A 23,132-nucleotide genomic window follows, 5' to 3' on the forward strand; every position below is an offset into this window, starting at 1 on the left:
TGTGTGTGTGTGTATGTAAATGTTAATATTGATATATACACACACACACATAAATACACATATATATACACACACACACATATATATACACACACATATATATATATACACACACACACATATATATATATATATACACACACATACACACACATATACACACACATACATAAATATATATCTCTATCAATAGTCCTGCCATGGAAAAAGGATGTTCAAGAATCTGTACCTAGTGAACCAGATACCATATCGTTGGGATTTATTAGCAAATCAACAAATTATTGCATTCCTACAAAACTTGGAAACTGGCTGAAGATTTTCCCCAAATGCTGTTAGATTCGACAATCTTAATTCCCAATTTTAGCTTTCTTGAAGGCGCCAAGTACATAGAAAGACTTTTTAGGGTGGAGTTTTTAAAATTGGAGGGAGGAGGAAGCAAAGTTTTAAGAGAGAACAGGTATATCTTTAAGATCAGTACAGGAGCCCATGCACCAGTGAAGCTAATCAGAGGGGTAGGACCTGGGCTGTTTCCAGATCCTATGAGAATAACCAAGCAGAATTAAATTCTGCCATCTTGCAGAGTAGGAATAAAATTGGGATTTGGCAATTTCCCATCAGGAAAATAATTGAGTTTAGTCACTTCCCCTTGTACAGCACCTTTTGTAAGTGGTTCACAATAAAATGGACCTGAAGAGGGCAAGTTATTTGCACCGTTAGAATATAATTGTTGCTTCATAGCGAGAATTATAATTGTCCTGGTGATGGGTTGTTGCATTTTTGTTTATTTGCCACCCCAATGGGTAATGCACAGCAAAAGCTCACATTAACTTTATTTTACCATTTAATAAAGTCTTCAGGCTAATAATCCACCCCAGTTGAACCAGGAAGAATGTCAAGTTGCTTTCTGCATAAACCCTGGTGCTATATTTGTGTACTCTCATTTGGCGAAGTCCACACAGCATCAGGTTTGGGTCAATACCATTCAGAGCTCAAGCTCTGAAAAGGTGTTGCCCCAAATGATAACTTTCGTCTCCAAAAGGCACTACAGGTTCCTCTGGTCCCTACGAGTTTCAGGATTTTTGGATTACTACAACTCTGCCTTTTAAGAATTGCTGCATTTCCCGACTCATTTCACAGGAAAATCATCTTTCACCAAAACAATCTCAGGAATTTGGATACAAACCAAAAAAACGTGCGATTGTCATATATAATCAGAAAGTAACCCTGTTGAAAGATGAGGTTACAAATTCATAGATCCTCTATTCAATTCGGCAGCTCGCCCTACCTGATCGGTGACATCATAGACAATGATAATGCCATGTGCTCCCCTGTAGTAACTGGAAGTGATGGTCCTGAACCGTTCTTGTCCGGCCGTATCCCACTGGAAACAATAAAGTCAAATGTAACATCCAAACCAAACTCAAGATTTATTGCATCCAGGCAGAGAAAGCTTTAAAAAAAAAAAAAAAAAAATTTGAACCACCTTAAAAGCACAACCACAATTTGAAACGAGTCTCAAACACAGGTTCAGGAGATCCGTTAGTACCATATACCATCGATCTCCACCTTCAGCACCCTGATCCCTACACAACACATCATTCATTCCGAGAAAGAAGGGTTTCGGCCCAAAACGCCGCCTATTTCCTTCGCTCCATAGATGCTGCCTCACCTGCTGAGTTTCTCCAGCATTTTTGTCTACCTTCATTCAGACATGTTGCCATTCCCCATTTCCTCCCTTATGTACACACTGAGGGATGTGGCATACAAAGTTCAATCTTGATTAAGAAAGAACGGCAGATGCTGGAAAAATCAACGGTAGACAAAAATGCTGGAGAAACTGAGCGGGTGAGGCAGCATCTATGGAGCGAAGGAATATGAGACGTTTCGGGTGGAGACCCTACTTCGGACTCTACCTAAGTTCAATCATGAATCACTGGACCTTTGACTACAAGCACCAATATGAAAGTGAAAACTGTCACTGTATGTCATGTTGTTACTTGTAGGTGGAGCTCCAAGGCAAATTCTTTGTATGTGAATACTTGGCCAATAAACTTACTAATTCTAAAGGCCAGTTGATCATTAAGGGACCAGAAAGCCGCTCATGACCATAGGAGACCTCTCACGACCATACAGCCTATGGTCATGAGAGGTCTCCAAAGAGTCGTAGCGTCTTTCTGGTCGCCGCTGAATTTTCAACATGTCGAAAATTTTGTTGACCTATGACGTGTGCCGGCAGTCGCCTGTAAAGGGCGCCTAAGTGGGACAGGCCCTTTAGAATTACAAGCAAGATCAAATGCAGAGTTGATGCACAGACAATGATTTGAGCCAGGCAATTTAGAATGTCAAAACATGTACTTACAATTTGTAGCTTAATGGTTTTGCCTTCTAATTCTATGGTTCGGATTTTGAAGTCGACACCAATGGTACTGATGTAGCTTTCAGTGTAAGTGTCATCCTGTAAAAAGACAAAATTACTGAGCAGCACAAACACACTGGTCACCCACAGATTCATCCAGCAGATCTGATGGGCCAGATATTGACGGCAGCATTTCAGAATTACTATATGAAACAAGACCTATCCACAACCAGTGGGACAAAATATTGAATGAATTCAGTGACATCTCTTTGAAGAGCGGTCCTTTGAAGGGCGGCACGGTGACTTTGTGTCCAGCATAACACCTTTTTGGCAGTTGAACTGTTTTTGGTTCATGTTTAATGCCACTCTGAAGGACTACTTAATCCATATTATTCAATAAGATGTCAGGTATGATCAACTCCAAAAATTAGACCAGAAAACTAAGAATGTGTGATTTAATATAGTTGAACCATAAGCATCAATGCTATTACTTTGCACATGGCATTCTCATCTTCATTCCTGAAAGATGGTTGCCAACATTCACAGATCTATCTTCAGTTCCACTTTTTGTAGATTTTATTTGAATAGTGGATTTGCAAACTCCAAATGGCTGAGCACCCCTTGGAATAACATCTCAAATCAACTTGTGGCAATCCACAAGCATTACATCCACCCACCAAGACAGACTCAAAGATGTAGTCATTTATCCACTTGCTTGAGCAGCAATGAGGTTCGCTCAATTCCACTTGTGCAGCTCCAGGGTTGATGACATCCTGGTTTGAGGTGACTGATAAGGGCAATGTGGGATCTACAGACTTCAAAGAACAGGTGGGTGGATAGTTTGGAAGATGCTTTGTTTCTGCATGCTTTTAAGCATCTGTTCTCAGTGTTATCCCAAATTTACTCCTGCAGTTTCATCATGTACCAGGGAATCTGACTTGGTGATACTCCAAGGTGGCTCCAGAACATTGAATGATCCACATCGACCAAGTAACCTCTTGCCGTAGCTTACAATGATTTAATTCTTAAATTCAGCAAAGCTAATACTCCCACTATTGTTACTACGTTTCCTGCAGCATTGCATCCTGCTGCGTTTGGTCCCCAGCCTATATCTTGCTACCTGCACGTCTCAGCCTTATGTACTCCCCACCCCCCAAAATCCTAGCTGGTGGTCCATTCAACAATTCTTCAAAGTGGTTAAAATGGCATTTGGGGAAAATAAGTCTGGGCAGAGTAATCAATAAGTCGATACAGTATCTGTTTGACATAGATATAATAGAGAGTCAGAACCTTCCCCCCCCCCCCCCCCCCCCCCCAGGATGGAAAATTCAAATATTAGAGGGCACAGCTTTAAATTGAGGAGCAAAGTTTTAAAGCAGACTTGCAAGGTATTGTTTTAAGAGAGGGTGGCGAGTGCCTGGAACACTGCCTGAGTGGTGGTGTTGTGGCATTTTAAATTACTTTTGGATGGGCATATGGATATTCAGGAATGGATGTATATAGATTACACATAGGTGAATAAGAGATGATCTTGGCATGTTCAGCACAGACATCGTAATGTTCCATATTCTAGTTACACAGGAGATAAACAGCTGTCGAGAAGCATTTAACAGTTAATAGTAAGTATGCAACATTCAGCACAGCAACCTAACCCGGTGGTCCAATTACATCAAATAAGTATTCAGAGCTGGATGTTTGGGGACTGGAGTGGGGACATAAACAAAGGATTGCTTGCATCAAATGAGGCAGAGGAAGCTACAATTTAAAATGGCCGTTGTTTACATTTCATTGTAAAAGTTCAATGCTAAAATTAGAGGACTTACAGCAAACCGGAGCAGTAGACAAGATTTGCCAACACCAGAATCGCCAATAAGCAGCAGCTTGAACAAGTAGTCACTGCGGATCAAAAAAGTAATTAGTACTACAGCAAGCAACATGGGCAATACAAAACTATTCAATACACGACCCCTCATTGTCTTCAAGGACATCAGATGCTATCTGTGAACAGTTTAGAACATCTTCCAAATGAATATTTAGACTACGATTCAGCAGTTGACGTAATGAAGTGATCAACGTGTGCATTTACAAAAGGTTAGTGCTCTGTAAGACAGCACCCAAAATTAACACCTCAAAGAATCTCTTCCCACTTAATGCAGATTTAAACTGGCTAGGGTTACAAGTAGCCATTTTCCACAATGGAAGCAATTCATGCTGCAGTAAAATTTAAAGACATTAGCCACCTAATGTCTTTAAATTCCAAACTAATGGAACATCCAACTCTTCTCCTGGGCTCTTGCTGACTTATTTTACTCAACAACTAAGTTGTTGGTCAAACAATGTCGGAAGTAAAATAAATTCCACATTATTTTTTTCTGTGGAATGCAATGGACCCTACATAGCAGTGACAGTTTGCAGTAAGATCTCATTTTATACAGATCTTTTCAAAACAGATTTCTAAAATATTAGATGCAGTGACTTGATCACCCAATCTACAAACAACCCTGTTTCAGTACTTACAAATTGGGAGGGGAAAAAAGCAGCAAACTTTCCGGTTTTACAATATTGTAGGCAGATGCAGAGCACCCAGAAATAGGATAATATACAGCTATCTCCAAGTGCCCTAATTAGCTAAGCTTCTGCAAGTCTAGCTGGCTAATCCAAACAAGCAGCATTTGATTTTGCAGTGCTGGTTAATGCAACAAGAGTTACATTTCAACTAACAAAGCCCAACTCAGACTATCTATTCTAATTAGAACATCAAAATACATTTGACCAGAGATAGCAAAAACATTCTTTAAACAATCCCAAGACCATGCTTTGGAGCAGAGGGGGTTGCAGGATTGTCTAGAAATTATAACCTGTGTAGCGGTTCAGAACTTTACTCATCAGAGGTCCTTCTAGTATCTTGCCACCAAACACAGGCAAAATAGCTACTTATTTCCTTTGTTCGTTTCCTTCACAAGCAAACTGCTTTATGTTAAGTGCTTTCCTGCTCAACATTTTGAACTCTACCAGAACACAATCATTTCACAGATGGATACAGTGCTGGAGTAACTTAAGGGTCTGTCTCACTGTACGAGTTTACCCAAGAGCTCTCCCGAGTTTAAAAACTTGTGGTAAGTACATAGCGGGTACGTCAGAGCTCAGGACGTCTCTTAGCGGCTCGTAACGCTAACGGCAGGTACTCGGGAAACGCGATAAGCTCGTGAATGTTTTTTCAACGTGTTGAAAAATGTCCACGAGAACCCCGAGTACCTACAAGCGGCTATTGCCGCAATTCTCAGAGTTCGAATCAGGGGAAACTCGGGAGAACTCTTGAATTACCTCGTACAGTGGGACAGGCCCTTAAGCTAGTCGGGCAGCATTGCTGGAGAAAAAGGATGCGTGACGTTTTGGGTTGGGACCTTTCTTGAGAATGAAGGATCCCAATCCAAAACACCATCCATCCTTTTTCCCCCCCAAGGATACTGTCTGACCTGCTGAGTTACTCCAGCGCTTTGTGTCCATCACTGGTATAAACCAACCTTCTTTCTATGCTCCCAATCATTTCACTTCATAAACATAGTTAAAGTTTAGATAAATCCTATACTTTGCAATGTGTTCCAAGTCAGCGCTACTGCAACAAAGTGTTTTGCATTATGTAAAAAGTAGCACTAAATAGAAATGTATGCAGAGGCTACAAGTTAAACCACACTTAATCTCATATACCATCTTGACTTGGTGGCAGAGCTTAATCAACTAGTAAGCTACTAGTTTACAGACTCAGTTAAGGGCAATACAGAAAACTAAAAGTTCATACAAGTTGCATCCAATGCATAAAATGGCATGTTCAACAATGTAATGCTCTGCAGGCATTATGTTGATACATTCTCCTGTATACTAGAAATGTAGACTGGGGAAACTACTTTACATCTAGTTTAATCTAAGGATGCCCACATTCTACTCCACCCCATTTGAACAATCCATGGATCACCATTCCAATGGATGCCAAGTATCAAGGCATCTCTGGAGATATTGATGTTGAAGAAGGAACTGCAGATGCTGGAAAAACCGAAGGTAGATAAAAATGCTGGAGAAACTCAGCGGGTGAGGCAGCATCTTTCGCTTGGGTAGTTTACACCCCAGCGGTATGAACATTGAAGGTACACAAAAAAGCTGGAGAAACTCAGTGGGTGCAGCAGCATCTATGGAGCGAAGGAAATAGGCAACGTTTCGGGCCGAAACCCTTCTTCAGACATGAACATTGACTTCTCCAATTTCAGGTAGTCCTTGCTTTCCCTCTCTTTCCCCTCCCCTTCCCAGTTCTCCCACAGCACACTGTCACCACCTCTTCCTTTCTTCTTCCCGCCCCCACATCAGTCTGAAGAAGGGTCTCGACCCAAAACGTCACCTTTACCTTCGCTCCATAGATGCTGCCTCACCCGCTGAGTTCCTCTAGTATTTTTTTTATCTACTCTGGAGATATTGAAATCTTTTTTTAAAAAGCAGATTATATCTGAAGCAGTGCTATGCCTATTTAGACAGGCTCTGGCTCCATCATCTCCAGAGCCATTATCTTTAACATTGCCCCTGATTGTCAATTGTAATTACAGGCCATTTTCTAATCAAATCTCAGTTTGTGTAAGGTCATTAACTTCGAACACCAGTATTTCTCTACATTGCTTCTATCAACTATTTCCAGCCCTGTATATCACATTTTCATGACAAAATGGATTGTTGTACAATGCTGTATTTAGAGGTCGTATTATCCAAAGCACAGAGAGATAAGGTGAAAGGTTTTGAAAATGCATCAGCCTCACTCATGAGATAGCCATATAATGCAGTGTCACAATTCTTACTGCTATTTGAAAACTTGTCCAGAATAACTTCAGTTCTCAGAGACAAATGCCTTGGACACTGCCCTTTGGTTTAAGCACGAGACCGGCATGATACACAGTAACATGTGATTACATGTTAATAATCAGTTCATTTCAAATAACAAATCAAATCAAAAGTCACTGTTTAGCAGGTTAGCAGCCGAGGTCAGTATGAATGCCGATCTGCACAATGGGACATTTTTAATTTGAGGGGGACAGGTTAGCCAAGTGTCGGTAAAACAGGAGGGTGACCACACACAAACTGGGAAGATTTGGGTAGCTCACAGCCCAATGCTACTAACTCTGAATTCTCGTTATACCACCCCAATGCCCCCTCCCTTTACCCTGCCTCACCCCTGTGCATACACATTTTCTCAATGCCCCCTCCCTAGTCACCCTGCTCCTTTCCCCTCTACACACGCTTATCTCCAAGCCCAGTCCCATATTTTCATTTTATTTCAACTATCTCAATACAATAACTGGGAAAGGTTCCAGCAACCTAATACTACACAATTGGGGTTCTAAATGTTTTTATGGAGATAACTCTGAAGGGTCTGTCCCACTGTACGAGGTCATTCAAGAGCTCTCCAGAGTTTAAAAAAATTAAAAAAAATAAAAACTCAAACTCGTGGTAAGCACGTAGAATTTATGTAGCAGGTACGTCAGAGCTCGGGACGTCTCTTAGCGCTAACGGCAGTTACTCGGGAGACGAGGTAAGCTCATGAAGATTTTTCAACATGTTGAAAAATGTCCACGTGAGCCCCGAGTACCTACAAATGGCTATTACCGTAATTCTCAGAGTTCGAATCGGGGGAAACTCGAGAGAACTCTTGAATTAGCTCTTACAGTGAGACAGACCCTTTAGCTTTCAGCTTCAAACAAGATGCACATTATCAAGATAACACATTATCCAAAGTTACAAATGGTACATTTTAAATGGTTGAAATCATTCTACATCCTGCACCAACCTCCACTGTGAAGTGTGCATTGCTCTAAACCGCATTTTACATTTACAATCAATACATCCATTCACAAGTAGTTTACCAAGGTGACTTAATTTGGATGCGTGCGTGCAATTGGCAACAACATTACAATGCCTGTGCTCCTGTGCTCTGCAACAAACTCTTGTATATTGGATGCAGCTACCTATCCATTATCTTTTGCCCAACTCCCTCTATTTACACTGCAGGACCTCATCCATTTGGCATAAATGACATAGATAGGAAAATGTGTACAACAACTTCTGGGTGCTCACTACGCTCTCTCTACTGCACTAAACTCGAGGAAGAATTACACAAAACCATACCGTACTTTAACCTGCTATCACCCTTTACTTGGTCCTCTCACTGAAGCCTCAGTATGCTACTTAATCTTTTAGACTGATCACTCACCCCGAGGAAGGCCTCCACACAGGAGGGCATGTCCACAGCAAAGACAGACAAAATGCTGTGAGCAAGACAGCAGTATCTCTGGAGTGAGGGAATGGGTGATGTTTCGGGTCGAGACCCTTCTTTAGACTCCAGTCCTGTTTTATCCTGAAACATCACCCATTTCCCTCTATCCAGAGTTTAAGAGGGAACTGCAGATGCTGGAGAATCGAAGGTTACACAAAAAAGCTGGAGAAACTCAGCGGGTGCAGCAGCATCTATGGAGCGAAGGAAATACGCAACGTTTCGTGCCGAATCTGAAGAAGGGTTTCGGCCCGAAACGTTGCGCATTTCCTTCGCTCCATAGATGCTGCTGCACCCGCTGAGTTTCTCCAGCTTTTTTGTGTAACCTCCCTCTATCCAGAGATGGGTCTCGACCCAAAACGTCACCCATTCCTTCTCTGCAGAGATGCTGCCTGTCCCGCTGAGTTACTCCAGCATTTTGTGTATAACCAGCATCTGCAGTTCCTTCCTTCACAAGTCCAACAGGGTTGCCAAGAACAAACCGGCAGCTTTTCCTCCAGCCGTCAATCTCATGGAAACTCAACACTTTGTCGAGAGGGCCAGTGGAATATCATAGCAATGTGCTGAATGCCTTCATAACCCGTGATGCCACTTTAAAAGAACAATGTACCGGCACTCTGCTGTACAACACTCCCCAGGGCCCTGCCATTCGCCGTGAAGGTCCTGCCCTGGTTTGACTTCCCAAAATGCAACTTATTTGCATTAACCATTCCTCAGTCGCAGGCCTCTAGTCTGAAAAACAACCTTCCACCATCACCCGATGCTTCCAACCATGAAGCTAATTTTCTATCCAGTCAGCTAGCTCTTCCAGGATCGCATGAAATTTAATCTTCCAGAGCAACCTACTATGCAGAATCCTATCAAATGCCTTGAAATGCATAGATAACATCTACAGTTCTGCACTCAACCTTTTTGGTTACATCAAAAAAACAACAGATTCAAGAAATACAATCTCTCACAAAACCACACTGACTATCCAAATGCACACACCTCAGAAAACTCTCCAATAATTTGCCTACCAGACAGACAAAATGCAGGAGTCACTCTGAAGGAGAATCTCAAACCGAAACATCACCCACTCCTTCTCTCCAGAGATGCAGCCTGTCCCACTTACTTACTCCAGCATTTGTGTCTATCTTCAGTTTAAACCAGCATCTGCAGTTCCTTCCTACACATTTTACCTACCACAGATGTTAGGCTCACTGGTCTATTGTACCCAGGCTTTTCCTTGCAGCCCTTAGAGGCACAATAATTATCCACCTTTCAATCTTCCAGCACCTCAGCCGTATCTAATGTGTATCTCAGCCAGGTTGTCTGCAGTTTCTTTTCTAGCTTCCCACTTTGTAAATGGATATCTGATCAGGCCCAAGAGATTAATCTACCTTCATAAACCTTCAGCACCTCAACCGTAATACTGACTGTCCTGAAGACACTTCTGTTAAAATTCCTATGGTAACTTTGATCTCAATTAGCACAAAGAAATAAATTAAATTTATTATATACTGACCTGCACCAAACACCCATACGTAGAACTAAATATCCTTATCCACTCCTAAAAGCCTTTGAACATTTACAAGTTCACATACCTTGGCAGCATTCTCTTGTGATAGACAACAAAATCAACTGGATAACAAGCCAGCTCTTTTTGAAATAGCGAAGTGTTGGAATGAAATGGAATCAGCAAAAGACCAAGCTCAGGTGCATCCTGCTGCTGTCATGCCCATCTTCCTCTAAGCTTGCAAGAGATGGACAGTGTACACCAGTCATGCCCAAAGATCTTGATCTTTGGTCATGCCAGACACATCCACAAGACCTATCTGCATAGATACAAGATCATTCTGAAGGGTCTCGATCTGAAACGTCACCTATTCCTTCTCTCCCGAAATGCTGCCTTTCCGCCGAGTTACTGCAGTATTTTGTGTCCATCTTCGATTTATACCAGCATCTACAGCTCTTTCCTACACAGATAAGACAAGACGTTCTGCCCTAGAAGTTACATGTTTGAAGAATCAGATTGATTGGCAGGTCATGTCAGAATGTCTGATGAGAATATCAAAGCAGCTAATGTACACAGAGCCGAATGGGGGAAATGATTGTGGGGAACAGTAATAAATTAAAATTCTTAGAATAGAGAAGTTTTGACAACACCACAGGGAACAAGCATTGTACCGTGCCGTTTGGCATCCCACATAAAATTGTGCACGTTCATTCATCAAGCATAAAATGGAGGAAGTAAAGAGGAAAAGAGAATTGTGGAAATCAACTACAGCATCCACCTGTTACCTGTGTGGAAGGAACACAAGTCTCGATTGCTATAACCAAATATACCTGCACACACATTGCAATACCATAGACTAGATGTCATTGTCTTCATCAAGAATAACAAACTGGTCATACACTGTTCAAGTAAGTCCTGCAACAAGCTTTTGGATTTGGGATCATCAACACATTCTGCTGAAAGGCCAGACTTTGGGCCTATATCAACTGATGGCATTCCCTGGCATGCAGCGATGGACAAGTCCTAGGTTAGATCGGTATAGGGAGGAACTGCAGATGCTGGTTTATACCAAAGGTAGACAAAGTGCTGGAGTAACCCAACGGGTTAGTGAGCATCTCTGAAGAAAAAGGATGGGTGACATTTCGGGTTGAAATCCTTAATCTGTTAGAAGAGATCCACCCGAAACACCACCCATCCTTTTTCTCCAGAAATGCTGTCTGACCAGCTAAGTTACTCCAGCCCTTTGTGTTTATCCTAGGCCAGATCTGTTTGGAAAGGATAGAGAAGAAATGAATTGGATGCATCTGATCGCAGAGCAACATCATATAGTCAGCTGATTAAGGCCCAAGCTCCAAGAATTCTGTCCCTAACCGCTCTACCTTTAAGATTTGATTATTAATCCAAATGCTTCATGTAACTAAATGTCAAATTTTGTCCAAAGCCTTGATTTTGTGCTGCATAAAATGATCAACTGTTAAATGGTCAAATACAATTTTAAATTTAATCATTGGGCTGTGATAGTCATTAATAATAAAACATTAGTTAACAATAATTAAAAAGTTGTGAATTCATCTCCTGCCGAGATAGTTATGCATACATGATCTTTAGTCCAAACACCAATTCAAAATGTGGAAGCAAAAGGAGTGCAGAGGCTGATTTACCAAGGAAAGACAAAGTCTGAAGAGGGATCCGGACACAAAACATCAGCTCGACATGTTGTCCTGGGAAGCTGCCCAACCTACTGAGTTACACCAGCATTTTGTGTCTCACCAATTCAAAGTGTGGGTGTTTAAAAAAAAAAAAACACTTCAAGGATTTTCCTGATGCTCATTCTCTTTTATTAGTTTGCACCCAACTTCTATCAATTGTAGAAAACATCAGGAGCTCTGCCACCTACAGAGATAAATCAAAGCATTCATTTCTGTTTCTGGGATCTCCACCAGTATTAGAGGTCAAGTATCTGAAAACTAATCAACTCGGGAATGTGTTTTTCATGTAAGCAGCTTAAGGTTTACTTCACTATTATGCTGATGTCAGGACTGACGAGTGGAGTCATGCAATGTTACCTCCTGTTAAATTAAAAACACTTTGTAGGAAGATTAAAACCCCGCACACTTCATTCACACTAACCAAATAGTCGTTTAAATAAACCAGTCCAAATCATGTGTAAAGTCCAATAGTCCAAGTAAAGTGACATTACTTCAACATTTCCATCTTTCATGCATTCACCAGCATTATGTGCATGCAATAGTAATCACCCATTTCACTACGAAAACAATCAGGTCCACGTAATTTCAGTCCAACAAGCCGAGTTTGAAAGTCTATAAATTGAAACGGCCCAAGTTTGTTTTACAGTAAAATCCAAACTCAGACATGTTCCCCACCCCTCACACAAGGGAACAAAACGTTCATAGCAAAAGGATTTGAGTATAGGAGCAGGGAGGTTCTACTGCAGTTGTACAAGGTCTTGGTGAGACCACACCTGGAGCATTGCGTACAGTTTTGGTCTCCTAATCTGAGGAAGAACATTCTTGCCATAGAGGGAGTACAGAGAAGGTTCACCAGACTGATTCCTGGGGCGTCAGGACTTTCATATGAAGAAAGACTGGATAGACTCTATTTATACTCGCTAGAATTTAGAAGATTGAGGGGGGATCTTATAGAAACTAACAAAATTCTTAAGGGGTTGGACAGGCTAGATGCAGGAAGATTGTTCCCAATGTTGGGAAAGTCCAGAACAAGGGGTCACAGTTTAAGGATAAGGGGGAAATCTTTTAGGACCGAGATGAGGTTTTTCACACAGAGAGTGGTGAATCTCTGGAATTTTCTGCCACAGAAGGTAGTTGAGGCCAGTTCATTGGCTATATTTAAGAGGGAGTTAGATGTGGCCCTTGTGGCTAAAGGGATCAGGGGGTATGGAGAGAAGGCAGGTACAGGATACCGAGTTGGATGATCAGCCATGATCATATTGAATGGCGGTGCAGGCTCGAAGGGCCGAATGGCCTACTCCTGCACCTATTTTCTATGTTTCTATGAAACATTTTTAAAATTGAGGAAAGGCTCAGAATAACAGGCAGGTGTTTGGGGAGAATGGGGTTAGAAGGGAGCAATAGATCAGCCATGATTGAATTGAGTAGGCTTAATGGGCGAATGGCCAAATTCTACTCCAATAACTTATGACTGCAGGATCCCATCTTCCGACTTGCTCTTGTTGTCCGTTTATCTTGCATCTTAACACCGTGTGACTGGTCCAGTCTTTGTTGATGGTGGGAACACTTAACAGCAATGCCACTGGACATCAAGTATGTCATTAAACTCTTGGAGATGGCCTTTCAATCCATCAACCATGCCAAGTACGTAATATCTTCAGGTGGACTTGCCATGCTGTTCAGAGATCAAGTCAAGCATGGACTGAAAAAAGTTATTTATATTGCAACAAGATCTGTGCAATTAAATTATTCAATTGAACGAGTTTATACGGCAGTTTTACACAACCAGCCTCCAAAGAGAGAAAAAATTTAGCCATAGAATTCTAATCAAAAAGCTAAAGCAGTGGCCCTAAATATCAACTGCTGACCTGCTCATCCGTATCTCTTCCCCTACTACTCTCAGCGCAATTTCTGAAGTTAAAAGCTCAGCACTGCCGGCAAATGGAGTCATGTGTACTTCCTCCCCGTCATGTGATGTGGAAGCCAAATCTTGAACTATTACTGGATTCAGCACATTCCCACGACAGTATCGCTGAACTAACTTGCTTAAGTCTTGAAATTTGCATCACAAATTGTTAAATGCACTTCAATGTGAAAGTGCCAAAAACAGGTTTCAGAAAAAGTGGATGTCAAGCCGATATTCAAAGGACAGGACGGGCCTTATCTACCTCAGCTATTCTGCCCTACAGGACTCAATCCTCCAAAACCTAAATAGCTTCAAAGCAAGGTCTAGTGATGCGACTAGAATGGCCCTAAATATTAGTGCACTACCATTAAAGGTACATTGTTACAAATGAAATTGAAGGACAGTGCCCTCCATAATGTTTGGGACAAAGACCCATCATTTATTTATTTGACATTGAGAAATTGACATACGTAATAGAAAAATACACATGTGGTTGAAGTGCACATTGTCAGATTTTATTACAGGCCATCTTTATACATTTGGATTCACCATGTAGAAATTACAGCTCTGTTTATACATAGTCCCCCCCCCCCCCCCCCCCCCCCCATTTCATGGCACCATAATGTTTGGGACACATGGCTTCACAAGTGTTTGTAATTGCCCAGGCATGTTTAAATGCCTCTGTATTGCAGGTAAAAGAGAGCTCTCAGCACCTAGTCTTTCCATCACCTTTGGACTGGTGAGCTTACCAATCACAAAGGGACTGACAGGCCAAGGAAGACCTCCACAGCTGATGACAGAAAAATTCCCTCTATAATAAAGAAAAATCCCCAAACACCTGTCCGAGAGATCAGAAACACTCTTCAGGTGTCAGGTGTGGATTGGTCAATGATCACTGTCTGCAGAAGTTTTCATGAACAAAACCACTGGTTAGCTGCAAAAATAGGATGGCCAGGTTACAGTTTGCCAAGAAGTACTTAAAAGAGCAACCACAGTTCTGAAAAATGATCTTGTGGATAGATGAAACAAAGGTTAACTTGTATCAGAGCGATGGCAAGAGCAAAGTATGGAGGGGAGAAGGAACTGCCCAAGATCCAAAGCATACCACCTCATCTGTGAAACACTGTGGTGGGGATGTTATGGCCTGGGCATGTATGGCTGCTGAAGATATTGGCTAACTTATCTTCATTGATGATACAACTGCTGATGGTAGTAGCATAATAAATTCTGAAGTGTATAGACACATCCTATCTGCTCAAGTTCAAATGCCTCAAAACTCATTTGCCGGCAGTTCATTCTACAGCAAGACAATGATCCCAAACATACTGCTAAAGCAAAAACAATGTTTTTCCAAAGCTAAGAATTGGTCAATGCTTGAGTGGCCAAGTCAATCACCTGATCTGAACCCAATTGAGTACGCCTTTTATATGCTGAAGAGAAAACTGAAGGGGACTAGCCCCCAAAACAAGCATAAGCTAAAGATGGCTGCAAAACAGGCCTGGCAGAGCATCACCAGAGAAGACACCCAGCAACTGGTGATGTCCATGAATCACAGACTTCAAGCAGTCATTGCCTGCAAAGGATATGCAACAAAATACTAGACATGACTACTTTCATTTACATTACATTGCAGTGTCCCAAACATTATGGTGCCCTGAAATTGGGGGGGGGGGGGGGGGGGGGGGGGGGGGAAAGAAGACTATATATAAACGTTGCTGTAATTTCTACATGGTGAAACCAAATTGTGTAAAAATGGCCTTTATTAAAATCTGATAATGTGCACTTTAACTACATGTGGGTTTTTTTTCTATTACAAATCAAATTGTGGAGTACAGAGGCAAATAAATAAATGATGGGTCTTCGTCCCAAATGTTATGGAGGGCACTGTAAGATGACTGAACTTATTGCCTTCCATCACAGTGAAGAATGCTGATTCCATTGTGGTGGATGTTTATGTTAAATTCTATTGTGTATTGTGTTCTTTTTACTTGTATGGCAACTCAATTATAACTACCTTAATCGGTGCATGTGACAATAAATGTGATCTTGAACTTGTTCTTTTCATCAGCTTCCAGCTGGTGGCAACTTACATTGAAACCTTGTCTAAATCACTGGATGTATTACTCAGTGTTAATGTGCAATGTTATGTTTTCTTCCCTGATATGGAAGAAAAATGAGGAGATGATAACCTAAAGAAAAGCTTTATTATAGCCTGGAACAACCAAACTCGCTCAACTTGGAAAGGCAGGGCAAAAGAAAATAGAAATACCCAGGGCTGACCACATTTAGAATCTGCAACCAATGGTCAATCAGAAACATTCGCTCCCCAGATGTAGCCTGACGCTGATTATTTCTAGTATTTTCTGTTCTGTTTAGAATTTCCAGATATTGCTACTATCCTTTTCACAAAGTTCTGGAGCAACTCTCCAAGATACTCCAGCACAGTCTTTATGTAAACCCACGGTTCTTTATTTCTCCCTTTCACATGCTGCATTGCAAAGTTTCCTTGGATCACAACCTTCCAAAAACTTTACCCACCAAGGTCAGAGTGATCACTGGAAGTACCCGAGATCTCAATGTCTCTGCCTACAAAAATTTCAACGCTTCCATTACTGGTCAAGTGATAACTCAGACATCAGCTTAAAAACACTATTTGTTATAGCTTGCTATGCAAAAAATTGGCTACTGTGCAAAACAGCATCTGTTTCAACTGCTTTAATATCCTGCAGTTACAAATGAGTTTACCTTTATACTCAAACTCTGCATTGTTATATTTAAAATGTCCTCCACTGGAAAATGTCTGCAAACATCCCTTCCCAAAGGAACTTTACTTGCCACTGCAAACTGATCAAATCTTAAACTCATTTATTTACTACAAAGAGAACAATAGCAGTAAAGGATGCCAAGAGACACTTCCTGTTTTACCGTTGAATTTTCCAACCAAACATGTTGAAAGTCCACGTGCTGGGAGGAAAATATCCTCTGATACTATTGTTTAGTAAATTTGCCCTCCTGACTTCAATTGACCAGCACAGTAATGCAGCAGTAGAGCTGTTGTTCCTTAGCGCTAGGGACCCGGCTTTGATCCCGACTACGGGTGCCGTCTGCAGAATTCGTACGTTCTTCCCCCCTGGATTTTATCCAGGTGCTCCAGTTTCCTTCCACATTCCAAAGTTGTGCAGGTTTGTAGGTTAATTGGCTTCTGTAAATTGCCCCTAGTGCGTAGGATGCAGAAGTGGGATAGTAGAACTAGTGTGTACATGGTCAGTGTGGACCCGGTGGGCCGAAGGGCCAGTTTCCACACTCTCGCTAAACTGAATTAATAGTTACACAAACTTTGTATTTACTTTCATGTAGCAATATTCCACGCTGTAGCAAGCACCAGTGCCAGAATTCTAACCAGTGAAAAACAACACCCATCCCCTTCTCCCAATGTTCTGACAACCAAAATGCTAATCAACCAAATACCTTTGCTATTTATACATTTCTTAGCAATTTCAGCAAGCAAGAAAAAAAAACTTAACCCATGTTTTTCCAGCTTATATACCAAATGTACAAAGACACTCACTAGAAAACAGAAGTCACTGCACCTTGTGAAATTATTGAACCCAAGTGAACAAGTCAGTAACTACTCAGTACAGGCATCCCCAACTTGCGTAATAGGCGAGCTGCGTAAACTCACACTACATAAACAATTCACAATAGATGGTCCTGTTTCCCGACTGATCTGTGTCATTGCAACAGGATGGCGAGTACTTCAGTCCACTTCATAGATATAAAAGTTTTGCCCCAGCAAGATGCACTTTGAGCAAGTTTCGTTGATAAACTGCGATGGCGAGCGAGAATGAGGAAGATGGATAGCAACCAGCCGAGCACTTTCTGCAGGTCACCGCCACTGACAGGACATGCTCAGTCACCATAGGGCTCCCTCCCCTCTCGCTAGCAGCTGTCATTTATTCCTGATGGCCTTATCTACTCCTCTGCAGTCGCCGACACCGTCCACCTTGACTCCTGGGAGGGGTGGAGTGGATAGGAAGAAGCTACAGCCAACAGGAAGAACTGGCAGCTGGGGAGAAGGACGGGAGCACTAGAGACCGAGCATGTCGCATCAGTGGCAGTGGCCTGGAGAAAGCACTGTCAGGCAGGGGCTACAACACAAGCCGCAACAACAGGACAATGTGGCAGCTGGTGGAGGGCCTAGTTTTAAGGTGAAAAAAAAAGTGCTGGTGTAACTCTGGGCTGAATCAGTCTGAAGGATCCTGACCAAAAATGTCACCTTTCCATGCTCTCTACCTAACTGCTGAGTTATACCAGCGCTGTTGTTTTGTGCATTAACCAGCATCTGCAGTTCTGTTTCTACCCTGTTACAAGGCGATTCTGACTTGAGCAAGGGTTCACGGAACATTATTATCCTTGCGCAAGTCAGGGAGTGTCTGCACCAAGGGCAAAAGGCGGCAAATGTGGTCATTGTATTTTGTCTCAAGCATACGTTATACACGAGCTGGCAATCCAAGGATCACATTGCTTAATTAAAAAGATTCATTTGGTAATCTGAAGGGAATTTGTTCAAGCAGCAATCTTGAGAAATGGCACTTTAAAGGACAATAAAAAACAAAGCCACTCCCACCAAGTTAGGCTATCGGCTTGTCACAATCTAAGTTTTATCAACCCAAATTATACACACTACAGTTTGTCAATTGATAACAATGTCCAGGGATAAAGCAGACATATGCAAAAGACTGCCCTCTGCATTACTACAAGATCAGTAAGCACCCCAATAGTTTCTTCCACTCCTTGGTCCAGGTGCAATAAAGCCAGTTCTATTTACAAATACACGAGTGGATATCAGTATTTGGCAACCAAGATTCGGTGATCTTGATTGTATTGTACACCAAGAAAAAATGTTTCTATTTCACATGCTTACCACCCAACCTCATCTCCACCTCACCACAATCCTAGTCCCTTCCACATTTAAATCTCCATCACACAATCACCAACATCTTGCATTCAGCAACCAAGATCAACGACTGTGATTACCTTTACTGATACTTCTAATTAGAAATAAAAAATGCAGATTATGGAAATTTAAAACAAATTGCTGGAAACTGACGCCAGGGAGAAACAATGGCAATCACTTGGATCAAAGAACCATAATTGGAAAACAGTATTTAGTCATTTGGATGATGGGAAATGAGTGCAGTAGGAACAATAGGGAGGTTTCTGTGATACGGTGAAGACAGGGTTGTTTGGGTGACAAATGCTATTGATGCATTCAGCACTTATGGTATCTCCTCCACAAGTATTGGTATCTCCTCCACAAGACATCAAATGTAGATCAGGTGATCACCATGTAGACCACACTGGTTCCATTCACACGATGAGCTTCAGATCACTATTACACAAATTGTTAAATTTCCACTTTGACCCACTTTGGCATCCTACACTTCCTAAAAAAAGTCCCACTAAAGCACAAAGCATGTCAGTTTCGGCAAATTGCAGCAATCGACACAGTTCAATTAAATTCAACACATTTCAGATAATCAATGTCAGACACATCACTCATCTGGTAATATTAACTCAATTATTTTTTTCACAGTTGCCACATGATCTGCAAAGTAGTCCAGATTTCCAACTGCTGCTGTGCCCTGCAGCTCAGTTCCTGCAGCATTTCACTCTGTTCTTAATCACCACCCTCTTTCCTCTAGGCAGACCCGCTAAGATTAACAAGCATTCATCCTCTTCAAGAGTGTGCCACCTGCACAATCTGCCTCACTACCTGCAAAAGAGTTCAATTACGAAAGGTAATTGTTCTTACGAAAGTTAAAAAAGAAAAAAGGCTTCTGTACAGATACTACTGGGCAGTTGAATCTTGCTAGCGTTTGGTTCAAGCTTACTAAATCTCCAGTAATCTCAACGTCACTCGTCCTAATCCCCTGAAGTGGCATGGTGACAAGCTATACCTGTGAAGTGCCATTTTATTGAAAGCACTGGCGGCATCAGCAACCCTTGATCATCACTACAAAACTCTGTGGTTGGGTCTTCACACACAGACCCCTTCACAGACATACTAAATGAAAAATTCCATTCTTTGACCTGCAATTCAAGGCACATGTAAAAATACAATGAATTTTGTCACCAGCATGATAGGAAGCCAACCAGACATCATTTAAAATGTCTTGAGTTACTGGTGAACAATGCCCATTTCAATATAAAATGTTACACGAAGGGTGTGAAACAAGTGGTTTCCCAGATAATTTTCCACATTAGAGATTTCATTAAACTAATACTGTTGCCATATTTTATACCTCAATTTAAATAACAATTACAGGACTTACTCTCAGCAATTCCCAGAAGACACTATTACTGGTGAAGGTACACAAAAGCTGGAGAAACTCAGCAGGTGCAGCAGCATCTATGGAGCGGAGGAAATAGGCAACGTTTTGGGCCGAAGCTGGAAAATGGGGGAAGCAGGACAAAGTGCAGCAGGTAATAGGACAACACAGGTGGACAGGCAGATAGTTGGAACAAAGGCCAGAGGTGAGAACTGAAGGTGCGAGACAGGTTTGAAGAGTTGCAGATTGTGATGTGGCCTCACTCTGGCAATGGAGATGGTCCAGGACAGAAAGGTCAGCATGGGAATGGAAGTGCCTCCAATAGAAGATCCTTCCTCAAAGTGTATTAGACACATCTCCACACCAGTCTCAACCCACCTACGATCAAAATCCTCCATATCAATACACCTAAATGGGATTACGCCATTAGCCATCAGTCTATCATGAAACTTGTTAAATTTACTGGTCAAGACCAATAATAGCTCTTAGTTAAGGATGTTTTAAAGTTCTCATCCTTCAGTTATCCCGTAGAAACCTATATAATAATCAATGGTGAGAGGTATGGGGGAATGAGGTCAAATACATTCTCAAAATGGGAGTTTAAAAAAGTCCAATTGTTCATTTAAAAAATGTCACTTGTGGCAATGTACCAAAGGCCCACCTGAATAAACACGATTGATAAGGGACAATTGTCACATGACAGTAATTGTATTAGGAAGGAACTGTTGCGCACAGAATAACAAAACTGTTCTGATTTTGCTTTTTGCATCAGTCAGCCATGGGGAGCACAGGCAAGGGGCAAATAACACTTTTTTTTTAAATAAGTTTAAGCACACAAATTTACTTAATTGGAAGTTGGGCATCAACAAACTAACCCGAAGGAGTGTTATTATCAATACTGCAGAATGATTGGAAGTAACCAGATGACCTGTACAAAGTCTTAAATTAGTTTATAAAAGGATTCTTTCAAAATCACTTTCTGGTGAAGCTTAAATTGGGACATTACTTTGTTCTACAATTTAAACCATCAACCCCACACCTATAACTATCCTTTACACAAAACACATTTTTTTACATCCGCAAGGACAAGCATATGCCATAAAATAAATAACACCCATGAGTTACTTACACTAGCCAGATGCAAATGAAATGAAAAAATTGTCAATTTATACAATAGGATTCAAATGAATAAGAGTACACAAGTAAAGTGCCCTGCACACTTTTCTCTATCATGTAAAAAGCACCAACTGTACTCTTAGAAGTGCCTGTTTTTTAACAACCAAAGTAAATCAATGGAAAACAGAAGCTTCGACCTGACAACTTCCCAATGAGATGGGTGTGGTTAAATTGCCAGATCACAGCCTCTAGACTAACTGGAGTACATTTCATGTCACCATGGTCATTAATAAAAGTGAGTAACAATTTCAAGAGATGGTGACATTAAGACTTATTCTTCAAAATATAACAAGGAGTTATTTCTGCCCAACAAACGCCCCACCTGGAGAAGGAGGCAGAAATCCCTTAACCAAAAAAAACATTGTATTCCACCCCCAAACATAATGTACCCGAGACACCTATCGATTGGTGCCTGTGCGAATGAAACCCCATCCCCCAGTAGTATGCTTCAGAATGGAAACCAGATATTGCTCAGCCCAGGTTAAACCTTATAACTAAAACATTAGGAGCAGCTGCCAGTATGGAAGCTGGAATTAACACCAGAGACTTTAAAGCAAAAATCCAGTTGCAACTTCTCTTAGCATAAACCCCACGGGTGTCAAAACTTTAAATAGTTACAGCCAGCATTATTTTCCTCCCAGAATTTGTTTTTAATTTTAAGGCACTTCCTCCAACGCAAGTTTATGAAAGGAGCCTATAGATCTTATAGAAACTTACAAAATTCTTAAGGGGTTGGACAGGCTAGATGCAGGAAGATTGCTCCCGATGTTGGGAAAGTCCAGAACAAGGGGCCACACAGTTTAAGGATAAGGGGGGAAATCTTTTAGGACCGAGATGAGGAAAACATTTTTCACACAGAGAGTGGTGAATCTGTGGAATTCTCTGCCACAGAAGGTAGTTGAGGCCACAGTTCATTGGCTATATTTAAGAGGGAGTTAGATGTGGCCCTTGAGGCTAAAGGGATCAGGGGGTATGGAGAGGCAGGCAGGGAGTTGGATAGTGACAAAAAAGTTGAGATGATCAGCCATCTATGGAGCGATCATATTGAATGGCGGACGGGCAGGCTCGAAGGGCCGCTTTTTTGTGGTAACCTCGACTCTGCACCTGATTTGGATGATGTGCCACATATTGTGTGGGTTCGAAGGGCCGGGCCTACGACTAACCTATGTGCCACCGTCTGGTACTGGTACACAAAAATGCTGGAGAAACTCAGCGGGTGCAGCAGCATCTATGGAGCGAAGGAAATAGGCGACGTTTCGGGCCGAAACCCTTCCTCAGACAACTTCTTGACAACCTGAAGAAGGGTTTCGGCCCGAAACGTCGCCTATCTCCTTCGCTCCATAGATGCTGCTGCACCCGCTGAGTTTCTCCAGCTTTTTTGTGTAACCTTCTTGACAACCTAAACCGCCGGCCGGCTCGCTCCCTCTACTTACTACTCGGGGTTCATGGCTGACATTTCACAGGGAGGCGTTCAGTCGAGGAGTGTGGAAGCGGCGTGGGGTTTGTCGTCCTGGCTGCTAGGCCCGGCTCGAGTTGTCTTCCTTCTTTCCCCCCCGCCCCCCGGTGTGTGTGTGTGCGTTGCCACCGCCGCCGCTCGCCTCTCATTTATCAAAGATGGCGGCCCCGAGCGCCCCGCCAGCTGATCGGCGGACGCCTCCCTCACTCAAGTTTGCCTGCGCCCTGCCTCCCCGCTGACGGACAGCTCCTCTGCCCAACAGCCTCCCGCCTCTGCCGCCCGGCCCCGCCCACCCGCCGACAGCCGACAAATCCGGACGGCGCGGGGGCGGGCGGCCCTGCAGCAGGTTTGGTTGAGAGGTGCGCTGACGTCATGCTTGAACGTGGCAAGGG

The 23,132-nt window shown here is 42.2% G+C and overlaps 1 protein-coding gene across 1 annotated transcript in view; it reads right to left on the reverse strand.

Annotated features, from left to right (window-relative positions):
• Window positions 1-22,903, reverse strand: part of LOC129714201 (ras-related protein ORAB-1-like) — a 30,242-nt gene extending 7,339 nt beyond the window's left edge. Inside the window, exons 1-4 of the mRNA XM_055663725.1 lie at window positions 22,718-22,903; window positions 4,180-4,252; window positions 2,360-2,455; window positions 1,286-1,381 (exon numbers count right to left, since the gene is read on the reverse strand). Coding sequence (XP_055519700.1) covers window positions 1,286-1,381; window positions 2,360-2,455; window positions 4,180-4,252; window positions 22,718-22,740 — 288 coding nt within the window. The 5' untranslated portion in view covers window positions 22,741-22,903. The remainder of the gene's footprint in view (window positions 1-1,285; window positions 1,382-2,359; window positions 2,456-4,179; window positions 4,253-22,717) is intronic.
• Between the last annotated feature and the right edge of the window lie 229 nt (window positions 22,904-23,132).

This window comes from Leucoraja erinacea, chromosome 38 (genome assembly GCF_028641065.1).
Source record: "Leucoraja erinacea ecotype New England chromosome 38, Leri_hhj_1, whole genome shotgun sequence".
Classification (NCBI taxonomy): domain Eukaryota; kingdom Metazoa; phylum Chordata; class Chondrichthyes; order Rajiformes; family Rajidae; genus Leucoraja; species Leucoraja erinaceus.